The sequence below is a fragment of the Protopterus annectens genome, chromosome 3.part1 (genome assembly GCF_019279795.1).
Source record: "Protopterus annectens isolate FY-2018-M chromosome 3.part1, PAN1.0, whole genome shotgun sequence".
Lineage (NCBI taxonomy): Eukaryota > Metazoa > Chordata > Ceratodontiformes > Protopteridae > Protopterus > Protopterus annectens.
The window spans coordinates 177426028-177448865 of record NC_056732.1 but is presented as its reverse complement, the minus strand read 5'-3'; the positions used below and the strand labels follow the sequence as shown (position 1 = coordinate 177448865).

Sequence of the window (22838 nt, the reverse complement as noted above, 5' to 3'; positions counted from 1 at the left end):
ATATGTTTGAAAAAGGTTTTGCATGCATCTTGATACTTAGTTATAGTCTTAGTTTGGCACAGCACTTATTATTGGTCTGCCACAAAAACTCACTCCTTTTGGGGCTTCCACATTCAGGGAAGCAGACGACAATGCTTAATATGTGTTAGGGAGCCCCCCCCCCCCCCCATGTATATTATTTCATAAGTGTGACATCTGTGTTGGGCTTTACAGGAAAAAAATCTCTCTGGACTCCATTAATCAGAAGATGGATTAGGTTCATAGTAGGTTAATACTAGGCTAACTGTTCTTGTTAGCGGTTTTAATCCTAGCCAGTTATCCCATGTGAGACTCAGACCTTGGATGTTGTCTGTAAGGTTAACACCTTAACCATTATGCCAGTCTCTCAATCCTGCTTACTAGGATTTGTTGTTATAGTAACCTGTTCTCGAAAGCTGTGTTACAGTTACATTTGTTAAACAAATATACTTTCTGCTGGATTAAAATATTAATTGGTTAGCATCAGTTTCACTTTCCATGTTTTCTTAAAGCTTCCAAAACTTCTTTGCTGGTCTTCATGTCCAGGCACATTAGTTAAGGAATTAACTGGAAAGCTATTATTGAATGTGGGCAGATTGGCTAATGTGAAAGTTTTCCCCTTGTTTTCATAGGTTTGCACTTCAAAGACATTGGATTCTATCAGTGCCCAGTTTGCTGCCTCTGCCTTGGTAACATCAGAACAGATAATGGCATTAAAACCTAAAGAGGAGGTGGTGCTTGGTATTGGAGTAAATGGCATCCTTCAAGCTTCAGGTAAGTTTGTATCTAGACTCATAATTGGCATTTCAGTGCCTCTAAAATCCAAGATGTTTCTTATTCAGTTTAAGTAGATACCAGGTATGACCAAGTGGAACAGTTTGAGAAAGCCGTTTCAGGTCTGTGTCTAGCAGCAGGTTGCAATAGCTTTTCAGTTGTAGTACCAGCCCTTCCAGTCATGGGGTAGTCGTGCTTTCCTTGCAAATTGAAAACCTTCAGGGTCTGCCATCCAATTTGTTTGGTTCTTTTAAAGGCTTGGCTTTTTGTATGGCCATTGGGAGCAGCTTGCAAGACTGGCCATTCTGTTTTTATTGTTCAACATTATTAGCCATCTTTTTTTCTGTTGATGACGCTACTATATTTGTATATATAACAGAAAATTGGCTGTTAACTATACAACCCACAATTATTTTAATATTTACTATAGCCCACTGTTGCTTAGATTTAGAATTATGTAGTCAGTAAAAAGGTAAGATTATCGAGGCATTTCAGATACTGAGAGTAGTCTGTAAAAAGGTAAGATCATCGAGGCATTTCAGATACTGAGAGAGTGGCGATAGTAGATTAATTCGATGATGTCAGCTATCATTTTGCCCTCAACGTATGGGTTTGGTTCCAATCTTCGGAACCAACTCTGCAACTACAATAGCTCATAGGAACCAAAACCTCTCAAGCTCATTCCTTACCCACAGTGCACCTACGCCAGTTACCTCAGATCTCATTTGCTGCTTTGTGAGTTAGTCATGGTGCCATGTTCTGTCGAGCCAGGTAACTGATTTATTCATTTTTTTCTATTATAAATCTGAACCTTATTTTTTCCTTTTTATTTTCTTAAACCTTGCTCTGTTGTACAATAGTACTCTTCGATAGTATTGCTAGTATCTAGCCTGCTAAATCTTTCCACCTCATTTACACTTTTGTGTAGCTCTAAATTATCATTGTTGATATTTTTCTCTTCCAATCTCCTCCACACTTTCGTGTAGCTCTGAAATATCATTGTTGATATTCTCCTTCCCCTTTTTTTTTTGTGTTCTTTATTTTTTTCCTTATCTCTCTCTGCCTCTCCTAAACTTGTTTATTGAGAGCATGTGTGTTTGTTGTTGCCTCTTCAAATGGCGGGTAAAAAAAAAGGATCAAGCACTGTGAGAAATGTGGTCGCAAAATCCCGTATTCTGTCATATATTCTCTATGCATATATTGTTTGGAGCCCCTCAAACTTCAGAAGGACTGCTCCATTTGCCACTCTTTTTGCCATCAAGCTCTTGTAGAGAGAAAACAAGTTATTAAAGGACTTTTTCCCTCCTCTTTCGTGGAGGCCGTATCTGGAATGACCTTTTTACCTAAAGGAAAACATTAAGATAAATCAGACGATCTGAAGTTGTTTTCCTTTGATATTCAACCTGTGGGAATAAGGATCCCGTACGGATCTGACTGGGCAGCATTTTCCAGCATTGGAGCTGAACTTCAAGCTCCTACCCTAACCATACTGTTTGCCACACGCCTAGTTAGCATTGTGGTTGGTTGCTCCAGGTTCCTGGTAAGTGAATTAATAAAATTTCTCTTTTCCTTTTAAATTCTCTTTGGCTCTTTCAGACCCTTTCTGTTTCTAATTTCATCCCAACCCATTGGGCTCAGGCGTTGGTTCTCTAATCCACCCAAAAAAAGGCCCCTCTCCTCTTCTTTCCTTTCCATCTTAATATAGTAGAGTGTGTGTGCGTGTGTGTGTTACATCTGATACCATGTCGTAGGCCCCCAGGCTAGAGTTTTGGAAATGCACAGTGTGTGGCCATAAGCTTTCCCCTTTTGATGGCCACACTCTGTATGGTTTGTCTAGGGGTCCCACACCTAGACATCTCCTGTTCTGTCTGCGTGGGATTCAACCCCTGCGCATTGATCGACAATAGGGACAAGTTGATCTTGAAGAGCCCCCTTCCTCCAGGGCCTCTACTTCTGCTTCCTCATCCTCTGGGAGTCAGCCTCCTGCCACGAGGGCCAGGGACGGGGAAAAGCACAAACAAAAAGACCAGATTAGGCTCAGGAAGCGGTCCTTCGACCACGCTTCCTTGGTATAACCTTCAGCTAAGTCTCCTCCAGCTCCCAGCCTGGGCTCCACTCGGCTCCGTTCGCTAAATTTTTTTCTGGAGCCGGAGATTTCTCGAGGCCGATCCCCTTTATCGGCCTCCCCGACGCCTGGCTTCCTCAGCCCAGTCCCACCTGCAGCCTTTCTGAAGCCGAGGTAGATAGGATGATGCGGAAATTCATCCAGACCCAGATTCAGATGGGAGTCTTGCCTGTTCCCTTCCCCTCTGGGTCTGGGAGTATGCAGTCTGCCTTTATGCCAATTGCTCCTTCTCTGATCCAGCCTCCAGCTTTGGATTCGTCGGGTCCGACTTCCCACGGCATAGATGTTTCAGAGCCTTTTGTGTACCCGGTACCTCGATGCCAACCATTGCCCTGAGTTCAGCTCTGACTAGGTCGGAGCTGTCTGGCTCTCAGAGCGTTACCCTCTGTGCCGGATCCAAAGGGGTGGGGTTGGCTTTGAGGTTTTTGGAGTCCGCCTTTCCACTTGGAGTCTTGGCGCCTGGAGACTCTAGTCTGGCTCCCCCGTTTACTCAGAGCTATGGACCTGGCCTTGGTCCCAGCTTCCAGGGTTCATTTTCTTTCTGCTTTCGAAATGGTGTCGAGGGTTCTCTCTCTTCACTTGAGACCCTTGACACCATCGTCCTCTGAGTCCGTCCTGCCTCCCTCTCTGGTCCAGATTCTGCCATCCTGCCCCCTCAGGGACAGCTTGTTGCCTCTCTGCCTCAAGGAGTCCCCTCCCCCTCGAGGAGCTCCCTCCGAAACGTACGTGAAAAGGAGGCAGTTGGACTCCCTGTTGAAGTCCCTCACAGAAGACACTGACTTACAGGACTGGATGGGTTCCCCTTGGTCACCCTGGCATGATGTCTCCTTTGGAAGCATCATGGAAATCCTACACCAGGGGTGGCCGCGGTGGTGCAGCGGTTAGCTTTGCCTTCTCACAGCAAGAGGTTCTCTGTTTCGATCCTCAGCTGGGGTGCCTTCTGTGCTGAGTCCGTATGTCCTCCTTGTGGTCGCATGGGTTTCCTCCGGGTTCTCCGGTTTCCTCCCATATCCCAAAGACATGCTGTAGGTGGATTTGACACTCTAAATTGGCCCTAGGTGAGAGTACGTACATGTGTGCCTTCTGTGGAAGGTTGGGAGCTGGGCTGGCAACTCGAAACTGTAAAACTTCACTGCCAATCATGAGCAGACAGGTGATCCGTTGTGGCGACCCCTAACCAGGAAAAGCCGAAAGAAGATGAAGATGGAAATCCTACACCAACATGGGGGGATGGGCTGTCCAAAACCCCAACCCAGATGAGTCTGTGTTCTTGGAGGTGTTTGACACAGGACCTTCTACCTCCTGGGTGTCCCCTCCTGTAGATCCACTTGTGGATTTGATTACATCTCTGGTAAGGAAGGAAGCTGACAAGGTGGATCCCATCCGCAATGATAGGATTGAGTGCGCCAGCAGACAAGCAACATTAGTCTAAGGGTTCCCCGGTTGATGCCATAGTGGTGGCAGCGGCCACCATAAAAGAGCTCGCTCAGGAGAACTATGTGGTCCATCCACCGGACCGAGTGTCTCGGGCCATTGACCATTTCGGGAAGCTGGTTTACGCATCAACCACATTTGCAGTATGTGCACGGAACTACATGGCACATGTGATCAGTCTTCAACTGGTCCTGGTCAGAGAGGTCGCTGAGTCTGCCCCAGGGTCCATGTCGGCGGAGGTGTAGGTGTTCTGTGTGGCCACCCTCACTTCCATTTCCAACACCTCTGTGAGGCTGCTGTCACATGTTCTGAAGGTACCTCTATGGCGGCCAGTACAGGTGTTTCGATCAGGGGGTCACGCCTGTCTCTGGCTTTGTGCATTCTTGAATCCCTTCAAGGCATCTTTCACAAATGTCTCGTATGATGATTCCACCCTTTTTTGGAAAATCTGTACGAGACAAGTTAGTCCAGAGCAAGAAAGACTGGAAGACCTTGTTTGCCGTTGGGATCAGTTTCTCAACCTCTCAATGATCCTTTTCCCGGAATCAGCGGGGAGTGAAGATGATGTGATTCCGGAAGTGCCAGGGCTATTCCCAAGACACTCAGGACTCGCCCTCCCCCAGAGGCCGGGGGGGGGGGTATGACAGATGCCATCCTCATGGCAGAAGGGATACAAGAAACCAGGGATCTTGGGTTTCCTTCCCAAACAGACCCGAGCAGAAATCCTGAAAGTTTGCCTGACTGCTCATCCCTGGAGGCAGGCGGGGGCATCTCTCGCTGCACCCAACAACCCTAAGAGTCAATTACAGACAATGGTCGGGTGTTGCAAATCATATCCAGAGGATACTCATTCCCCTTCATTCAAATTCCAATCCCTCCCAGACACATTCCGGATCTTCCACCCGCGCAGCAGGAGGAAGCAACAGTGAAAATTTCCAAGCTGCTTGAAAAGAGAGTCATCCAGCCCATACCCCCAGACCAGTCCGGATCAGGCATCTATTCCAGGTTCTTTTTAGTGCCATAGAAGATGGGGGACCTAAGACCCATCCTGGATATTTCAACTCTAAACCTGTCAGTTGCCAAGACAAAATTCCAGATGGTCACACTCCAGTCTATTCTGCCCTTCTTGCAAAAAAAATGGATGTGCTCTCTGGTCTTCCAAGATGCGTACCACCACATTAAAATGGACAGGCGCTCTCAGAGGTTCCTCCACTTCCAGCTGGGGGCCAATCATTACCAGTTCAGACCTTTGCTCTTTGGTCTAACCACCACCCTCAGGGTGTTTACCAAAGTGATGTCAGTGGTGGCTGCTCAACTGTGGCTGCAGGGGCTCCAGGTCTTCCCCTACCTGTACGATTGGCTCCTTTCTGCTCCCTCCAGGCATCGCCTCTACCAAGCCAGGTATCTTCTCCTCCTGATCTCCCACCAGTTGGGCATTACCGTAAATCTCTGCAAGGCCTTATTAGATCCGGTTCAAGTTCTAGACTCTATTGGGGCTCGATTAGACACCATTCAGAGCAAGGTTTTTCTGACTCTGGACAGACTTCATTTCCTCAGACATCATGTGTTGTATATTGTTCACACCCAATATCCCCCTGTGGAGTCGGTTCTTCGTGCATTGGGGTCCATGAAGGCCCCGATCACCCTAATCCCCACAGCTCGTCTGCATATGAGGTTTCTAAAGTGGATCCTAGCGGTTCATTGGTCCTTACTAGATCTTCTATTATCTCATCCAGTTTGTTTGTCTCGAGCCTGCAGGGATTTGCTCCTCTGGTGGTTTCAATCCCCGGATCTTCCTCTGGATCACCTGTTTTTGTCCTTCTGTGTTCCTATGTTGTGTTTTCTGGCTGTGGGATTTCCTGCCCTCAGGTGACTCATACGTCGCCTCCTATACAAAAGCTTCAGCTTGGCTGTTGCAGCATGCTTGGGACGTCAGACGTAAGGCCATAAACCAAGGACCTTAAATGTGATGTCTGCACGCACAATCCTCAGAACTTTTCAGCCGCAGACCTTCGCATTGTATGATTGCTCCTTCTCAGATGTCGCATCTAAAAGCTAAGTAACCCGTTTGGTTTCTGTTTTCCTTTTATAGCTGATTGTTATTGCTTAGGCTTGGTTGTTGTAGCAATTTAGCTGATGTCAGGTAAAAAGGGAAAATGCTAATGCGGGTGCCAGATGGCCCATAAAGACGCCCATGATAGGTGTATTTTTTGCTTAGGCCAGGTGCATGACCATTCCGCCTGCTCCATTTGTCAGTCATTTGTGCCAAAGACCCTATGCAGCCATCTGGCTGCTTTAAACCTCTACCTGGAAAACCAGCCCTTTAAGCGGTTAACCCTAAGAATGAGTCCCCCATCGGAGGCCACATCCGAACCTCCGCGTAAGAAGGCCAAGATTCCTAGGCCTTCCTCGCCTGCCGCTTCATTACTGGACACCCTGCCAACTGCCAATCTAGGAGTTGAGAAGTGCCCAGCGGATCCATCTACTTCATTGACGTCCTTTGGGGAAACCATTGCTCAGCCAACGACAGGCACATCCTCGGAGCTTACCCAGACACTGACTACCATAGATGTTGAGGGGGGAACCAGATTCTTTGGTACCTCCGACCGGGATCCAGACTTCGGAAATGGTGGCCTCAAAACCTGACTCCAGGCCGGTACTAACTTCCACTCTGGCCAAAAAGAAGCACAAAACCAACCATACCTCCTCCTCTGCAGAAGGCCTACCAGATTGGCAGTCCTTCACATCCTCTTTCATGCAGGCCTTTGACCCTTAGGCCTTCAGCCTCAACCTCCACTACTCGGCCTTTACTCAGCCCTAGGCCTGCCTCATCCTCTTCCCTCCCACCCATGACCTCTCAGGTTAGGGATAAAGAGCATGATTCTTCCTTTTCTTCCTCAGATGACTCTTATTTCATAAACCTCCCAGCAGTATTATTCTCCTGATGAGGAATCTGTTGAAGGGGATTCTCCCCCTGAGGATATTACCTTTGGTGAGACCATCACCAAGATGAAAGATTATTTCAAATGGGATACCTCACACATGACTTACACTCAAAAGAGGTACTTTGAGCTGCTTCAAGTAGAATCCCTCTCCCCTTCTGCTGTTCCTCCGGTTCTGCCTGCTTACTTGGATGCCTTTGATTCAGCTTCTAAGGCCCCATACTCACAGACACCTGCCCCCAAGCACCCTGACCACTTCTACAAGGTGCCGGAGGAGCAAAACTTCTTAGTTAAACCACCCTTGGCAAACTGTTGTTGCCACCACCCCTGATGAGCAATCCAGACTGCTTCCTTCCACTTCTCTCCTACCCACAGATAAAGATAGCAAATCTATGGATAGGATTGGCTAGAAGGTATTCACATTCTCCACATTGGCTTTCAGAGCCATTAATTATCAGACCCACATGACTAAGTAGGCTCTGAACGTGGTTTCTCAAGCCTCCACCATGCTGGCTTATGTTCCTGACAGCCCCATCAAGGCTGACATCTCCTCCAAACTGTCCTTGGCTCAGCAAGTAGCCAGGTACTCCATTAGATGCAGCTACGATGCTGCAGAAGCATCTGCCTGCTCTGCAGCATCTGTTTCTGCACTCAGGAGATACTCCTGGCTGAGACTTCAGAATCTCCCAGAAGACTTCTAGTCCAAGATCTTGGACGCCCCCCTGCATCACAATTTCCTTTTTGGAAAACGATCTGCAGACCTCTTCTAGAATCTGCAAGAAAAAAGTAAAGAATTTCAGGACATTAAACATCTGCTGGTGTCCCCCCTTCCCAAGTATTACAGAAACTACCCTGCTAAAACCACTTTTGTAAGGCATAACCCTCCAGATCCAGAAGAGGGGCAAGAAGACCTACCATGTCCAGATCTATTGCATCACCTCCTCAGCCCAGACTATCTTTTCAGGACAGAGGAGGGCCCAATAATGCGCGACTGCCTTGCCTACCTACCACTTTCTGCATGCCTTCCCTACTGCCGCCCTTTCTGGCAAACCATCAACACAGACCAATGGGTACTCTCCATTATCCAAAAAGGATATTTCCTATCCTGGAAAGATTTAACCACCTAGGAAAGGCATTCCATTTCCCCCCAAAAACCAACTGCATTTCCTTCCACAGGTTTTGTCAGATCTGCTAAAGCTGGACACCATAGAACCCGTTCCCTCAGGACAGGAAGGAAAGGAATTCTACTCCCGTCTCTTCCTGATCCCCAAAAAAGATGGCCCTTGGAGACCCATCTTAGACCTCTCCTTTCTAAATCTTCACCTTCAGGTACCCACCTTCAAAATGCTCACATCCCACTCTGCTACCTCTTATTCCAGCCAAGGCCTTTATGGCCACCTTGGACCTAAAAGAGGCCTACCTACACCATACCCATCAGGACTTCCCACAGAAGAGCCCTGCGTTTCTCTGGGCCTTCCTCTCATTTTAAATTTACTGCTTTGCCCTTTTAGTTTATCCACTGCTCCCCAAGTATTTACAAAGTGCCTAGCCCCAGCCATTGCCTTCTGCAGAACTCAGGGAATCCAGATTTGCCTATATCTGGATGACATTCTAATACTGGCAAAGTCAAAACATACCCCCTCAAAGCATCTCCACTTCACCATGTCCCTTCTGCAAAATCTAGGGTTCACCATCAACCTCCCAAAGTCCTCATTGAACCCAGACCAGGACAAGATTTTTCTAGGTTGCAAAATCAGAACGGACAAAATTAAGGCCTTTCTTCCACAGGACAAGGTACTATTCCTGACTTCCCACTTCAAGGAAATCCTACATTCCCAGAAGGTGATGGCAAAGCAATTTCTTCATCTCCTAGGCTTAATGGCAGCAACCATCCCCATGCTACCACTGGCCAGAATGCACATGTGCAAGCTACAGTGGTACTTCTAAGTGATGCAAGTGCTGGGACCAAATGTTTTTGAACAAATTATTCCACTTCATCCCTGTCTAAAGACAGAAATCATCTGGTGGATCCAGCAAGTCCAACTAAACCCGGAACCTCCACTACTCTTCCCCCCACCCCATCTCAAATAGTGCATACTTGGGGTGTGACACTGACATCTTACAGGGTTCAGGAAAAATGGCACCCTTCTCTACAGGCCAAACACATCAATGGCAGCAGTCTTCCTAGCTCTAAAGACCTTTACCAGGGGTGCTTCTGATAGTGACTGACAACACCACTGTAATGTGGTACCTCAACAAACAGGGAGGAACAAGGGGTTGTTTGCTGTGCAAACTTACCCTGTTGATATGGGACCTAGCCTCTCGCCACAACTTGTCCCTGCACGCAAGCTAAATCCCCTCACAGGACAACAAGCAAGCAGATTTCGTAAGCAGGACATCCTCTCCACAACACAAATGGATGCTGGATAGGGCGGTCTTCCTAGAAAGTCAGCCAGTGGGGTACTCCACAAATAGACCTGTTTGGCTTCCCCCAAAACAGACAGCTGCTGACCTTCGGCTCAAAGACCTACTCCCCTCTAGCATGGAGAGTAGACGCTTTCAACATCTCTTGGGAGGGGAAGTTTCTTTATGCCCCCCCCCCCCCCATTCCCAGTAATTCAGAGTCCTCCTGAAAAATCAAGAAGGACAAACTGAAAATCTTGTTAGTGACTCCCTACTGGCCAAGGCAGCACTGATTCCCCCTACTTCACAATCTAGCCAAGGGCACGCCTACTACCAGTTGCCATACAAGGTGGACCTACTGACACAGGAAAAAGTAGCTCTCCTCCACCCACACTTGCGGTAAGTTATCCCTGACTCTGTGGGTGATAAACTTTTGATCCCTTTCAGACACCACTACTCGGAGGACGTGCTTTCAGTCCTGTGGGAGGCCAGGAAACCTACAACCAGAAAATCTTACCTAACTGAATGGGAAAGATTTACTAAGTGGTGTCTAGACAAGGCCAGGGACCCTTGCGTTGCTGATATCCCCCTTGTTCTTGCTTATGTGTCAGTTGATAAAAAGTGGAGTTTTCGGTTCTTCAGTGAAAGTACACCTTTTTGCTATATCATCCTGCTTGCCCCTTGATCTCCCCTTGCTAGCCAGGCTTGACATAAAACCCTTCCTTAAAGGGGTGTTACACATAAGACCTCCAAAGAAGCCTGTCCCTCCACCCTGGGACTGTAACTGCATCCTGGAAAAACTTACCCAACACCCTTTCAAACCTGCTTGGGACATCTTCCCTACAGATGTGTACATGAAAAACAGTCCTCCTAGTGGCGATCAGTTCAGCCAGAAGGGTTTCAGAGTTATAAGCCTTAATGGCCTGCCCCCCTACACCACCTTCCACAAGGACAGAGTCACCTGAGAACTAATCCCTCCTTTATGCCCAAGGTGATCAATGACTTCTCTAAACCAATCTATCCACCTACCCACCTTCTTTCCCTCTCCCACTAATGAAGGGGAAGGGGATACTCCACTTTCTGGATGTACACAGGCAACTAAGATTTTACCTGGACAAAACCAAATCGGTTAGGAAATCTAAGCAACTCTTTGTTTCCTTCCACCCCAGAGCCCTGGGCAAGGTAGTCTCCAAACAAACCATCACATGCTGGATCAGAAAAGCCATTTGTCTCTGCTACTCCTACCATGGAAAAAAACCCCAATGGGAGTAAAGGTCCATTCCACAAGGGCAGTGGCCGCCTTCAAGGCTTTCATAAAAGGTCTGGACATTGCATCCATTGTGGAAGCAGCCACATGGTCCACTATCCGCTCTTTCACCAAACATTACAAACTTGACCAAGTCTCCAGAGCAGGATTGCCAGGGCAATCTTACAGGACTTTGTAGAATCCTCATCAGCACCCGCCACCCTCTTATCCATCTAAGTTGTGGGTACTCTCCCACAACTAGAATACTGCAACATAGGAATAGTAGAACATAGAATAATTGTTTAAAATCTTACCATAACCATAGATGTTCTTCTCTTTCTTGTTGCAGTATTCCTTCCCACCCACCATTACCCCCTCTTCATTCCCCTTTATCCCCAGCTAAAACCTGGACCTTTCTATGCTACCGAAGGACAACCGGGGTCCTATACCTGACCCAACTGGCATTCCTTCTGCTGGGCCTTTCACTTTTCCTGCTGGCCTTCAAGTTCTGAGGATTGTGCATGCAGACATCACATTTAAGGACCCTGGTTTATGGTCTTATGTCTGATGTCCCATGTATGCTGCAGCAGCCAAGCTGAAGCTTTTGTATAGGAGCCAACGTATGAGTTGCCTATGGGCAGGAAATCCCACAACTAGAATACTGCAACATGGAAGAGAAGGACATCTATGGTTATCGTAGTAAGATTTTATGCAACTATTCTATCCTTCCCACCCCAGTGACCACGGACACCTCTCTACTCAGGTGGGGGGGGCATTGCATGGGTAGGGGTAGTTCAAGGCATGTGGTATTCCCTGGAGACCCATCTTCATATCAGCGTCATGGAGATGAAGGCAGTGCTGTTGGCATTGCAAGCTGTTCACGCCCATCTTCCACTAGGGACAATTGCTATCCAGACAGACGTCTGTAGTCTGGTACATCAACTAGCAGGGGGGAGCCAGGTCTTATCCCCTTTGTCGTGAAGTCATGATATTGTGGGAGTGGGCGATCTCTACCAGCCATTTCCTGGTGGCAACTCACATTCCAGGGAGGTCCAACATTCTGGCGGACAGGCTCAGCAGATCTGTTACTGATGCCTTACGAGTGGTCTCTGAATCCTTCACTAGCGGAACAGATCTTTCTAAAGTGGGGTCGGCCTTGCTGCAATCTCTTTGCCTCTCCTTCGAATGCGAAGTGCAGTTTATGCTCGGACCTCTAGTCTTCTGTGTGCTTACCCTCCACTTCCTGTGATCCGAAATTCATACAGAAAGCTCGATGACTGGGCGAGCTTAGTGATCCTCATTCCTCCCTTCTGGCCTTGCCTGGTATGGTTCCCCTCTCTGTGGTTTCATGTAGTGTTGTGTCCTCCAAACACCTGGATTCAAGCATAATCGGAAAGGTGTAACTCAATAACCAGCGAGCATAAAAATACCAAGTTTATTGTAAGCGCTTTCGAAGGGTTCTCTGCCCCAACTTCTTCAGACAAATAACACTCCATAGACCTCGCCTTATATACAAAACCAATTATCAATGATTCATAGGTTCATACTAGGCTATCTGCCCTAGGGCATTTATAAGCCTAGCCAGAGTGTGTTTGGCTTTCGCCACCCATTTTAAATGAATTTTGCTATGCCCTTTTTCGAGGTTAGTATACTGTGCCTCTGTGTAACAATGACACAGAAGTGATACCCGGGGTAAACCTACTATCTCCCATCCACTCATCAAGATTCCTCTTGAAGAGAGTCAATGAGGGACTCTGCCTAAACTGGACTGGGATTTTATTCCAGAGTGAAGGGAGCCTCTGGGTTATGAATCTGTCCCTCCATCATGTTCTATTTATTTCAATGCTGAGGTTCAAGTCTCTCAAGCACGTAGCTTGATGGGATTTGGATTTTCTGAGGTGCAGCATGTCCATTAATTCCGGGTTGGACATGGCGTTATACATCAGGCACAGATCGCCTCTGAGCAGGCGGTATGCCACTGAGTAGAGCTGGAGTTTCTTTAACCGGGCAGCATATGGCATCTGTTTGAGCCCTTTGATCCTCTTGGTGAGGTCCTTTTGGGGTCTTTCCAGTTGCTGCAGGTGTCTGGTAAGGTACATCCCAAAAGGGGCATTGTACTCAATTATGGGCCTGATGAGGGATGAGTAAAGAGGCACGGTGACCTCCCCTGATCTAGATGTGAATCCCTTCATGATTAGGTGGGCTATATAAAATGTTTTTCTAACCACTTTGGCCACGTGGTTGTAAAATGAGAGATTGCTATCAACTTGGGTCCCCAGGTCCCTAATTACTTCTTCTGTACTTAATGGATTACCACCTATGTGGTAATTTGTGGGCACTTTGTTTTTGCCAAAGGGGATGACTATACACTTTTGGCGTTTAGCTTGAGGCCATGGCTCTGGCACCAGTAGTCTGTTTCTATGAGGCCCTTTTGTAGGATGCTTGTGTCGGCTGGAGAGTAGATTATGGCACCCAGTTTGCAGTCATCTGCGAACTTGGTCAGCCACAGTCCTCCTGTGTTAGCCTGTATCTCCGAGAAATATATACTGAACAAGAGAGGTCCCAGGACTGAGCCTTGTGGGACGCCACTTGTAACTTGTTTGGAGTCTGACATGGCTCCAGCAGTTCTAACCATGTGGGTTCTGTCCTTGAGCTAGTTTGCAACCCATCTAGTGACATAGGGGTTTATATTTAAGCTGGTGAGCTTATCTATAATGCCCGAGTGGGGTATTGTATCGAAGGCTTTTGCAAGGTCCAGGTAGGCTGTGTGTACCACCTTCCCCTCGTCAATGGCCTTGGTGACTGTTTCAAAGAAATCAACCAGGTTTAAGAGGCAGGATCTGCTCTTAACAAAGCCAAACTGGGTAGGATCCAGTGTCTGTAGGTCCCCAATATCTTTATTTATGAGGTCCATGATGATCCTTTCCATAGCTTTGCAGACCAAGCTAGTCAGGCTTATGGGGGCGATAGTTCCCAGGATCCGTTGAGGCACCACCTTTGTGGAGAGGGACCACTGTTGCTGTATGCCACTCTTTGGGTACATATCCTGTAGTAAGGCTGAGATTGAACAGTAGTTTTATGTTTGGGTTTAGTTCTTCTTGGAGTTCATGTAGGACGCAGTCCGGGACACCGTCTGGTCCCATTGATGCTGTGGTTTTTGCTTTGGAGAGGGCGGATTTTACCTGAGCATCTGAGATGTCAGGGGGGCAGCACTCTGCTGGGATAGATATTTGCCCTTTTGGTGGGGAAGGGGGGGAGAAGTTTGCGCTGAACCTGTCAGCTAGGATGTTGGCAGTGTCTGTGGGTTCGGTGTATTTTTTGTCATTTTGGACTAATTCTGAGCATATCTGGTATTTCCCACCCAGGTTCCTAATAATTCAATTAACAAAACCAATTTACATTATAAAAAATTACTTATTTAAGTTAATACATTAAAATGTGACATCACTTTACAAATTAAAAGCTCATCCAAGCCATACGCTCCTCGGCAGGTAAGCGATTCTATAAAATAATATTAAAAACCCTATTATTAAATTCTAACATTTATTATTAAACATTTGTTATTAAACAGCAGCTTTGGTGAATCTTTTTAAAAAAACAAGCATGCGAATACACAACAATTGTGGGGACTTCTAAGCTAAATGTAATGAGTTTAGCCAGCTTAATCAACTAAATAACTGATACTGCGGACTTACGCTTGTAAATGCATTTATATGTCAATGTATCAATACTGTATTTAATAAATTATGAATAAAAATATATACTTATATTGTATATGTGGTCATTAATTATTCCTAACAACATTTTTCTCTTTTGTATATTTATTATATATGTTGTTTATTCATCCTATACCACTCCTAAATTAATATAACATCAATTTAGATCTATGCATCTACATTTCAATACATTCTTATGTATCTATGCATACCTATACATTTTCATGTGTAAAACTCATATTCACCTACTCAAAGCTTTTAGCTTCAGAATACTTTTAATTGATTCATACTCATTTACCTTTGTGGAATATGAGCTGAAGTTAGAATTTGCCACATTAATTCATTCTCTTCTAGCTTCAGCTGCCACGGTCCACCTCTCATCTCACACTTCACTTGTTGTATTACAGTGTAGGAAAACATGTGATCTGGGTTCTCAGTTATATGTTTTGCCAATGCATTTGTGATAGCCCCTCTATTAATACAATATTGATGCTCATATATTCTCTGTTTAATTTTCCTTTCTGTTTTTCCAATGTAGTATGATGGGCATAACTCACAACATGCGACATATACCACCCCCTTAGAATCACAATTACATTTCCCATTAATTACATATGGCTTATCCCTGATCATTACTTGATTGCCTAATTTTATAAATTTACATTGCGAACACGCTCCACGCTTCCTCATCCCTATAGCCTTCTTTAATATTCTTCTTTTTCTCAAGCAGGCACTTTAGGTTTACAACCTTTCTATAGGTAAATCCTGGTTTGAAACCCAAAACCTTACTCAAACCATTATCTTAAAGGATGATTGTCCAATTTTTAACAAAAGTCCTTTATCATATAATCGATGGAGTAAGTGAATAAAAAATGAAGACTCGGGCTTTTGGTTTGGGATGTCATATTTACACTATCTTGTTCTAATGTTAATACAGAGGTATTGTTGTTACTATTACATAATAAAGGTCTAAAGTGCCCTGAACATCTCTTAGCATTCACTATGGCTTGGATGAGCTTTTAATTTGTAGAGTGAAGTCACATTTTAATGTTTTAACTTAAATAAGTAATTTTTTTGTAATGTAAATTGGTTTTGTTAATTGAATCATTGATAACTGGTTTTGTATATAAGGCGAGGTCTATGGAGTGTTATTTGTCTGAAGAAGTTAGGGCAGAGACCACTTCAAAAGCGCTTACAATAAACTTGGTATTTTTATGCTCGCTGGTTATTGAGTTGCACCTTTCCGATTACGCTTGAATCCAGGTGTTTGGTTTTCAAAGTTTTTTCAAGTTATTTATTTAGTGTGTGTCCTCCTTGGTCATTAGATCCAGTTCCGGATCTGATCTCATATCTGTCAGGGATATCCAGATCTAGTCAGTTTGAAGCTTAGAGCTTGGTTGCTCCAGTTCCAGTGATAGCTAAGACTCCCAGGCTGTCTTTTTTCCGGTTAAGATTTTGGTAGTGGCTCACAAATAATCTACTAGGAAGGTTTATTCCAGTAAGTTGAAACTTTTTTCAGTATGGGAGTCGCATGATTTGGACCCTTTCACTGCTCCAGTCCCCTCCATCTTGGAGTTTCTGGCAGATATTTTTCATCAGGTTGCCAGCTTTTCTATGGTTAAGGTTCAGTTGGCAACTATCTCCAATTTTCATATAGGAGACCATTAGGCTTCCCTAGCTTCTTCCCAACTTTGTAAAGCCTTTTTGAAAGGTACCTTTTCACTTAGACCTCCAGTCAAGGACCCTACACCACCTTGGGATCCTACTCTAGTTCTACAAGCCTTGGTTTCTTCCCCCTTTGAACCAGCAGCTACAGTGAATTTGCAATTTCTGTCTTGGAAGTCATCTTTTTTGGTTGCTGTTACCTCAGCTAAACGAGTGTCTGGGATTCAGGCCTCATCTGTCAAGCCCCCTTATACGGTGTTTCATAAAGACCAGGTGTCCTTACATATGAACCCTTCCTTTCTTCCGAAAGTGGCTTCAGAGTCGAACATTAATCAGATGATCAATCTCCCTGTTTTTTTCAGAACTTCCTGAATAATGGAGAGTATAAATTGCATTTCCATTATGTTCATAGGCAATTGCAGTTTTATTGGCATAGAACAAAATCCTTTTGTAAGTCTGATCAATTTTTTGTTTCCTTTTCTAAGCCTTTCTTAGGAAATCTGTGTCAAAGTTGACTATTGCTCATTGGATTTCTCCGTGCATAGCTCTGGCTTATACAGCCTAAGTATTATCTCCACCAGGTCAGGTCAGGGTGCATTCTACCAGGTTTTGGCTACTTCAGCGGCCTTTTGGAGTAGGGTTTCTTTGGATGACATTTGCTTTGCAGCAACTTGGGGATCTTTACACACGTTTATTTCTCACTGTAAGTTGGATCTCCTGTCCAGAGGCAGGGCATCTTTTGGGCCTCCCAGGGTCTTTTGGTGGCTGGGAACTCTGTCCTACAGGCTGAAGATCAAATGAAAACAACTTCCGATACAAAAGTTATGTACTCACCATAACGTTACATTTGAGTTGTTGCTTTTCATTTGTCTTCAAACGTCCCTCCCTCCTTCCCCCTGCCTTATGCAGGCTGTGTGGTAGACCGGATGGAAGAGAGAGAGCCCTTACTTTGGCAAGCTTTTGTCTGTCTTGTGGTACTTTCAGGGTACTACTGTTAAGGTGTTAGGCTCCTGGTTAGTTCGGGGTGCTTTCGGGGTGCTACTGTCGGCAGCAGATTTGATCTGAAGTGAGGAGGTAAGACCTGGGCATTATGGCTAGGGGAGGGGCTTGGAACTTGGATCCAATGCTGGAAAATGCGGCCGAGTTGGATGCGTATTGAATCCATATTCCCACAGGTTGAAGACAAATAAAAAGCAACAGCTCAGATGGAACATTATAGTAAGTACATAACTTTTTTTTTTCTAGTCTGCCTCCTCTTTCTCCTGTAAGGTTTCAGAGAATGCAAAGAAGAGAAGTTCAACTGAGACTTCTCCATTGGTTCCAAGGTCAAAGAAGGCAAGGAGTCTGAAGTAGTTTACTTCATTTGTTCTTCAACCTGTGAGGCCTCGGATCCACATCGGATCTGACATGGCCACATTTTTCAGCTATGGCTCCGAGCTCCATGCTCCTCCCCTTACCCATAATGTCCCTGTCTCCCTTCTCCCTTCAGATCTCGTTTGCCACCTGAGAGGAAGCAGCATGGTCCCAAGCTCCATTGAAATAGTGATGTTCTTTGAACAGTAATTTTTTTTTACCTTTTTTTTTTGTTTTGTTTTTTTTTCTATTTCTAGCTTATACTTCTGACCTATCTGTACCTTCTTGGGGTTTTTCATAGCAATTTTCTTGTAGGCTTTTACTATCTTTCCTCCCCTCTTTTCTTTCCTCGTGGTGCATATGTGTGTGTGTGTGTGTGTGTTTCTTTTGGGCCGGCTGAGACCTGGTGGATGCCCCTAAGCCAGGTTTCAAAAGGTTCACAGTGTGTGGCCATAAGCTTTCCCCAGCAGATGGCCACACTCTGTGCATGGTTTGTTTGGGGGTGGCTCACCTCCAGTCACCCTGTCCTATTTGCACTGGTTTAACCCCAGAGCACTTAAGGACAGGCGGGACAAACTGATAGTTAAGAGCCTGTTGCCCTCTTCTGCTGGGACTGAGGTACCACCTTTCCCTGCTAAGAAACCAGCGGCTGCTGCTTCGTCTTCCCCTTTCTCGGTCTCTGGGACTCACCCTCCCGCCAAGAGGCCAGGGGGGTTTGGATAGATTCCGAAGACGAAAACAGTCAGAGGCCTCGACCCTGCGAGAACCCTCTCCACCATGTCGAATGCAGAGGGGGAACGGACCTCCTGGGTCGAACTAGCGGAAGCCATTCCCCCTTGATCCAACCAGGGAGTCAGAGCTGAGACATTGAGGAGAATGCTTCTCTCCGACAAACTTGGAGCAGAGAACACTCCCTCGGATCCAACTCAGAGCCTACGGCCTAAAGCCAAGAAAGACCGGCTTCGCAAGTGCTCCCCTGACCGCTCGTTGGAGACTGCCCCCCCGCCGAAGGTTTAGCCTGTTTCCAGGCCTGTGACATCTCTGCTCAGGTCCCCTAGATTCTCCCCTGAGCCTGAGGTTCAAGTTAGCCGGTCGCCCCCTAGGCCCTCTCCCCACCGGCTTTCCCGGCCCACTTCAGTGGCGTCCTCCCTTTCTACCCAGAGCCTGTCTAAAGTAGAGATGGACAAGGTGATGTGGAGGTTTATCCGCACTCAAATATAGATGGGGGGGGGTCTTGCCAGGGCCTTCTCCCACCAGAGAGGGTGCCTACCACCCAGTATTTAGATATATCACTCCTTCTCCGAGCCAACCTGTGGTTTTGGAGGACAGTCGGAGTTGAGGGGTCGGCACCGACGGTACCCTGTACCTCTATGCTGGCCAGTGCCTTGAGTGTGTCTGATCCGACTCGATCAGAGCTCTCGGAACCGTAGGCTCTGAGTTGGATCCGAGGGAGTGCTCTCTGCCCCGGGTTTGTCGGAGAGAAGCATTCTCCTCAATGTCTCAGCTCTGACTCCCTGGTTGGATCAAGGGGGAGTGGCTTCCGCTAGTTTGACCCAGGAGGTCCGTTCCCCCTCTGCATTCGACATGGTGGGAGGGTTCTCGCAGGGTTGAGGCCTCTGACTGTTTCGTCTTCAGAATCCATCCAAACCCCCCTGGCCTTGAGTGCAGGTCCGACCATCTTGCCATCTCAGGGACAGCCCGTAGTCATAGTGCCCCTGGACGTTCCGGCCTTGAAATAACCTGCTTGCGAACCCGCCTCCCCCCACGCATATGTGTAAAAGGAGGCACTTGAACTCTCCAGAGTCGTTCACCGAAGACACAGACCTTGATGAAGGGGAAGGTTCCCCAAGATTACCCTTCTAGGATGTCTCCTTTGGAGACATCATAGAGATCTTCCACCCCAAAACCAACTTCTGACGAGTCCGTGATTCTGGAGGCATTCGGTTCGGGCCCATCTACTACTTGGGTGTCCCCTTCTGCTGATCCACTTGTTGATTAGGTGACATCTAGGGCGTGGAAGGAGCCATACGCCGTAGAGCCAATACCCAAGCACCCGGACAAGGTTTTAAGCCCTCCCGCCGCAGATAAGTTACACTGGCACAAGGGGTCCCCTGTAGATGCTATGCTGGTGGTGTCGGCCACCAAGAAGGAACTCACCCAGGAGAGTTCCACGGTCCATCCGCCTGACCGAGAGTCAACAATGTTGGATTGTTTAGGGAAGCGAGTTTATGCTTCAGCAACCTTCTGTTTGGATGCTCAACTACATGGCGCACATTCGACTCCAGAGGTCAAGGAAGTCATGGAGTCGAACCCAGTGTCCATGTTTACAGAGGACAGGAAGATGTTCGATGCATGACTGGCCACCCTAAAATCTGTAACCAGCACGTCTGTGCGTTTGCTCTCCTATACCATGGAGGGAGCCACACAGGAGGCAGGGCCAGGCATTGCCATCCAACACCACACCTGGCTCCATTTGTCATTTCTTGGAGCCCTACAAGGTGCCTTTTACAAACGCCCCTTATGATGGTTCTTTCCTTTTTGGAAAGACTAAGACTTTGGTCCAGAGCGAGGAGGACAGAAAGACAATGTCAGCTGTCGGGATCCGCTTCTCACCACCTTAAAGGTCCTTTTCCAGGAACCAGTGAGGCCAGAAGAAGATGGCACCGCACAGCAAGAAAGACTGATGTAATGGCATCAGCTGCATGTTTTATACCCCTGACGACCTGACGTCATTGAAGAAGTGACAGCATCTGATGCAGAAATCCCAAGACTCTGGTATTCAGGCCCGATGAGGGCTACCTGCAGGCAGATAACCCAAATGTGATGACTGCAACAGTGAAACACGAAGAACATCTACATTTATGGTAAGTGTACACAGCTGTACTTTCCGCAAGTCTCAGGCATTTTCCCGGGATGCACAGGACTCTCCTTCACCCAGAGGTAGAGGAGGATATGATAGATGCCACCCTAGAGGCAGAGGGGGGGTCCTAGGAATTTTGGGTCCTGAGAACCTTTCTTGGATAAACCCAGACAGCAAAACCTGAGGTGTTGCCCAGCTGTCCATCTCTGGAGAAGTCTGAGGTCGCTTATCGCTTCACCCACTAGCATATTGGAGTCCATCACTACATATCAGTTGGTGCTGCGAGTCATATCCAGAGGATATTTCGTTCCCTTCAAGCATCTTCCCTCATCCAACAAAGCCCTCCCGGACACCCCACCCACGCAGCAGGAGGACGCAGCAGTACAGGTAGACTCACTGCTAAGAAAATGAGTCATCCTACCAGTCCCCCCAGACCAGTCCAAGTCCGGGGTTTATTCCAGGTTCTTTTTAGTGCCAAAAAAGACGGGGGACCTCAGACCAGTATTGGATCTGTCCAAATTGAACCTTTCAGTAACCAAGACAAAATTCTGGATGGTCACGCTTTAATCTATCCTGCCTTATCTGCAGGAGAGAGACTGTATTTTCTCAGTCAACCTCCAGGACACGTACTATCACATCAAGATGGGCAGGAGCTCCAGGAGGTTCCTTTGCTTCCGGCTGGGAGCCAGTCATTACCAATTTCAAGCACTCCCCTTTGGTCTCACCACAGCCCCCCTGGATGTTTACCAAGGTAATTGCAGTAGTAGTGGCTCACCTGAGGACTCAGGGCATTCAGGTCTTTCCATACCTGGATGATTGGATCTTTACTGCCCCATCAGAGCATCTACTCTGTCAGGCCAGGGACTCCTTCCTTCAGCTAGCCAACAAGTTGGGCATTACGATCAGTATGAACAAGTCTGCTCTTCACCCGGCTCAGATTCTAGATTTCATTGGGGCACGGCTGGACACAATACAATTGAAGGTGTTCCTCACCTCAGACAGGATACGCAGCTTGAGGTTACACGTCTTACACTTTCTTCAGACCCATTTACCAACAGCCGTAGCAGTGTTAAGAGTTCTAGGTTCTATAGCAGCCATGACAAATCTTTTTCCCATGGTGCACCTTCGTATGAGGGTATTGCAGTGGTCACTGTTAGACCTTCCTTTGTCTTTTCCAGTGAGAATTTCAAAAGCATCCAGGGATTTCCTTTGGTGGTGGATTCAAGTCCCCAGATCTCCTCAAGGGACATGCTTTTCAACCTCCTTCACCCCAAACCACGGTGAACACGGATGCCTCCCTACTAGGGTGGTGGGGGCACTGCTCAGGAAGGACAGTCCATGGCATGTGGTCCCCTTCCGAGACCTCTCTGCACATCAGTGTTCCAGAGGTAAGAGCTGTTCTTGCATTGCAGGCCCTCCATGCTCATCTTCCTCTGGAAACGATTGCAATTCCGATGGACAGTATGTCAGTGCTCTGGTATATCAACAAACAAGTGGGAACCAGATCTTATCCCTTATGTCGAGAGGCCATGAGAGTGTAGGAATGGGTGATCTCCACTGTCCGTTTTCTGCTGGCAACGCACATCCTGAGATGGTCCAACATTCTAGAGGACAGGCTCAGCAGATCTCTCCTGATGCCTTACGAATGGTCTCTGAAACCTCTAGTAGCGGAACAGATCTTCCTAGAGTGGGGTCGTCCTTGCTGCGATCTCTTTGCATCTCCTTCCAACACGAAGTGCAGCGAGTTTTTTGGTCTGGACCTCTTGCCAGGGGAAGCCCCCAGAGACACACTGATTCATGGTTGGCCTCCCGGTCTTCCTTATGCATATCCTCCTTTTCCCCTCATGTCGAAGTTTCTACAGAAAGCCTAAAGGCTGGGGAACACTGTGATCCTCATCACCCCATTGTGGCCTCAACAGGCTTGGTTTCCCTTAATCAGGTCTCATCTAGTTGTTCCACCATGGACCTTGGATCCAATCCTAGATCTGCTTTCACATCCCTCTGGGATTCCTCATCCAGATCTGGACAGTCTGAAGCTCACTGCTTGGCTGCTCCATTTCCCGTGATTCTTCGAACTCCGGGTCTGTTATCTGTCCAATCCATTTTGTTGGCACTCAAAAATCGCCCACCAGAAAATTTTTCGCAGTAAATGGAAACGTTTTCCTATATGGGCCATTCAGAGGTCTTTGGATCCTTTCGCTGCACCGCTTTCGGTGGTTTTAGAATTTCTAGCTAGCATTTTTCATCGTGGCGCTAGTTCCTCAACGGTGAAAGTCCAACTAGCAGCCATTTCTAATTTTCA

The 22838-nt window shown here is 46.9% G+C and overlaps 1 protein-coding gene across 5 annotated transcripts in view; it reads left to right on the top strand.

Moving 5' to 3' along the window:
- EPC1 (enhancer of polycomb homolog 1) overlaps positions 1-22838 on the top strand; it is a 1950735-nt gene that overhangs the window by 1687257 nt on the left and 240640 nt on the right. For all 5 annotated transcript variants that reach the window (XM_044066705.1, XM_044066704.1, XM_044066707.1 and 2 more), the window contains one exon: positions 651-792. In XM_044066705.1, coding sequence (XP_043922640.1) covers positions 651-792 — 142 coding nt within the window. The remainder of the gene's footprint in view (positions 1-650; positions 793-22838) is intronic.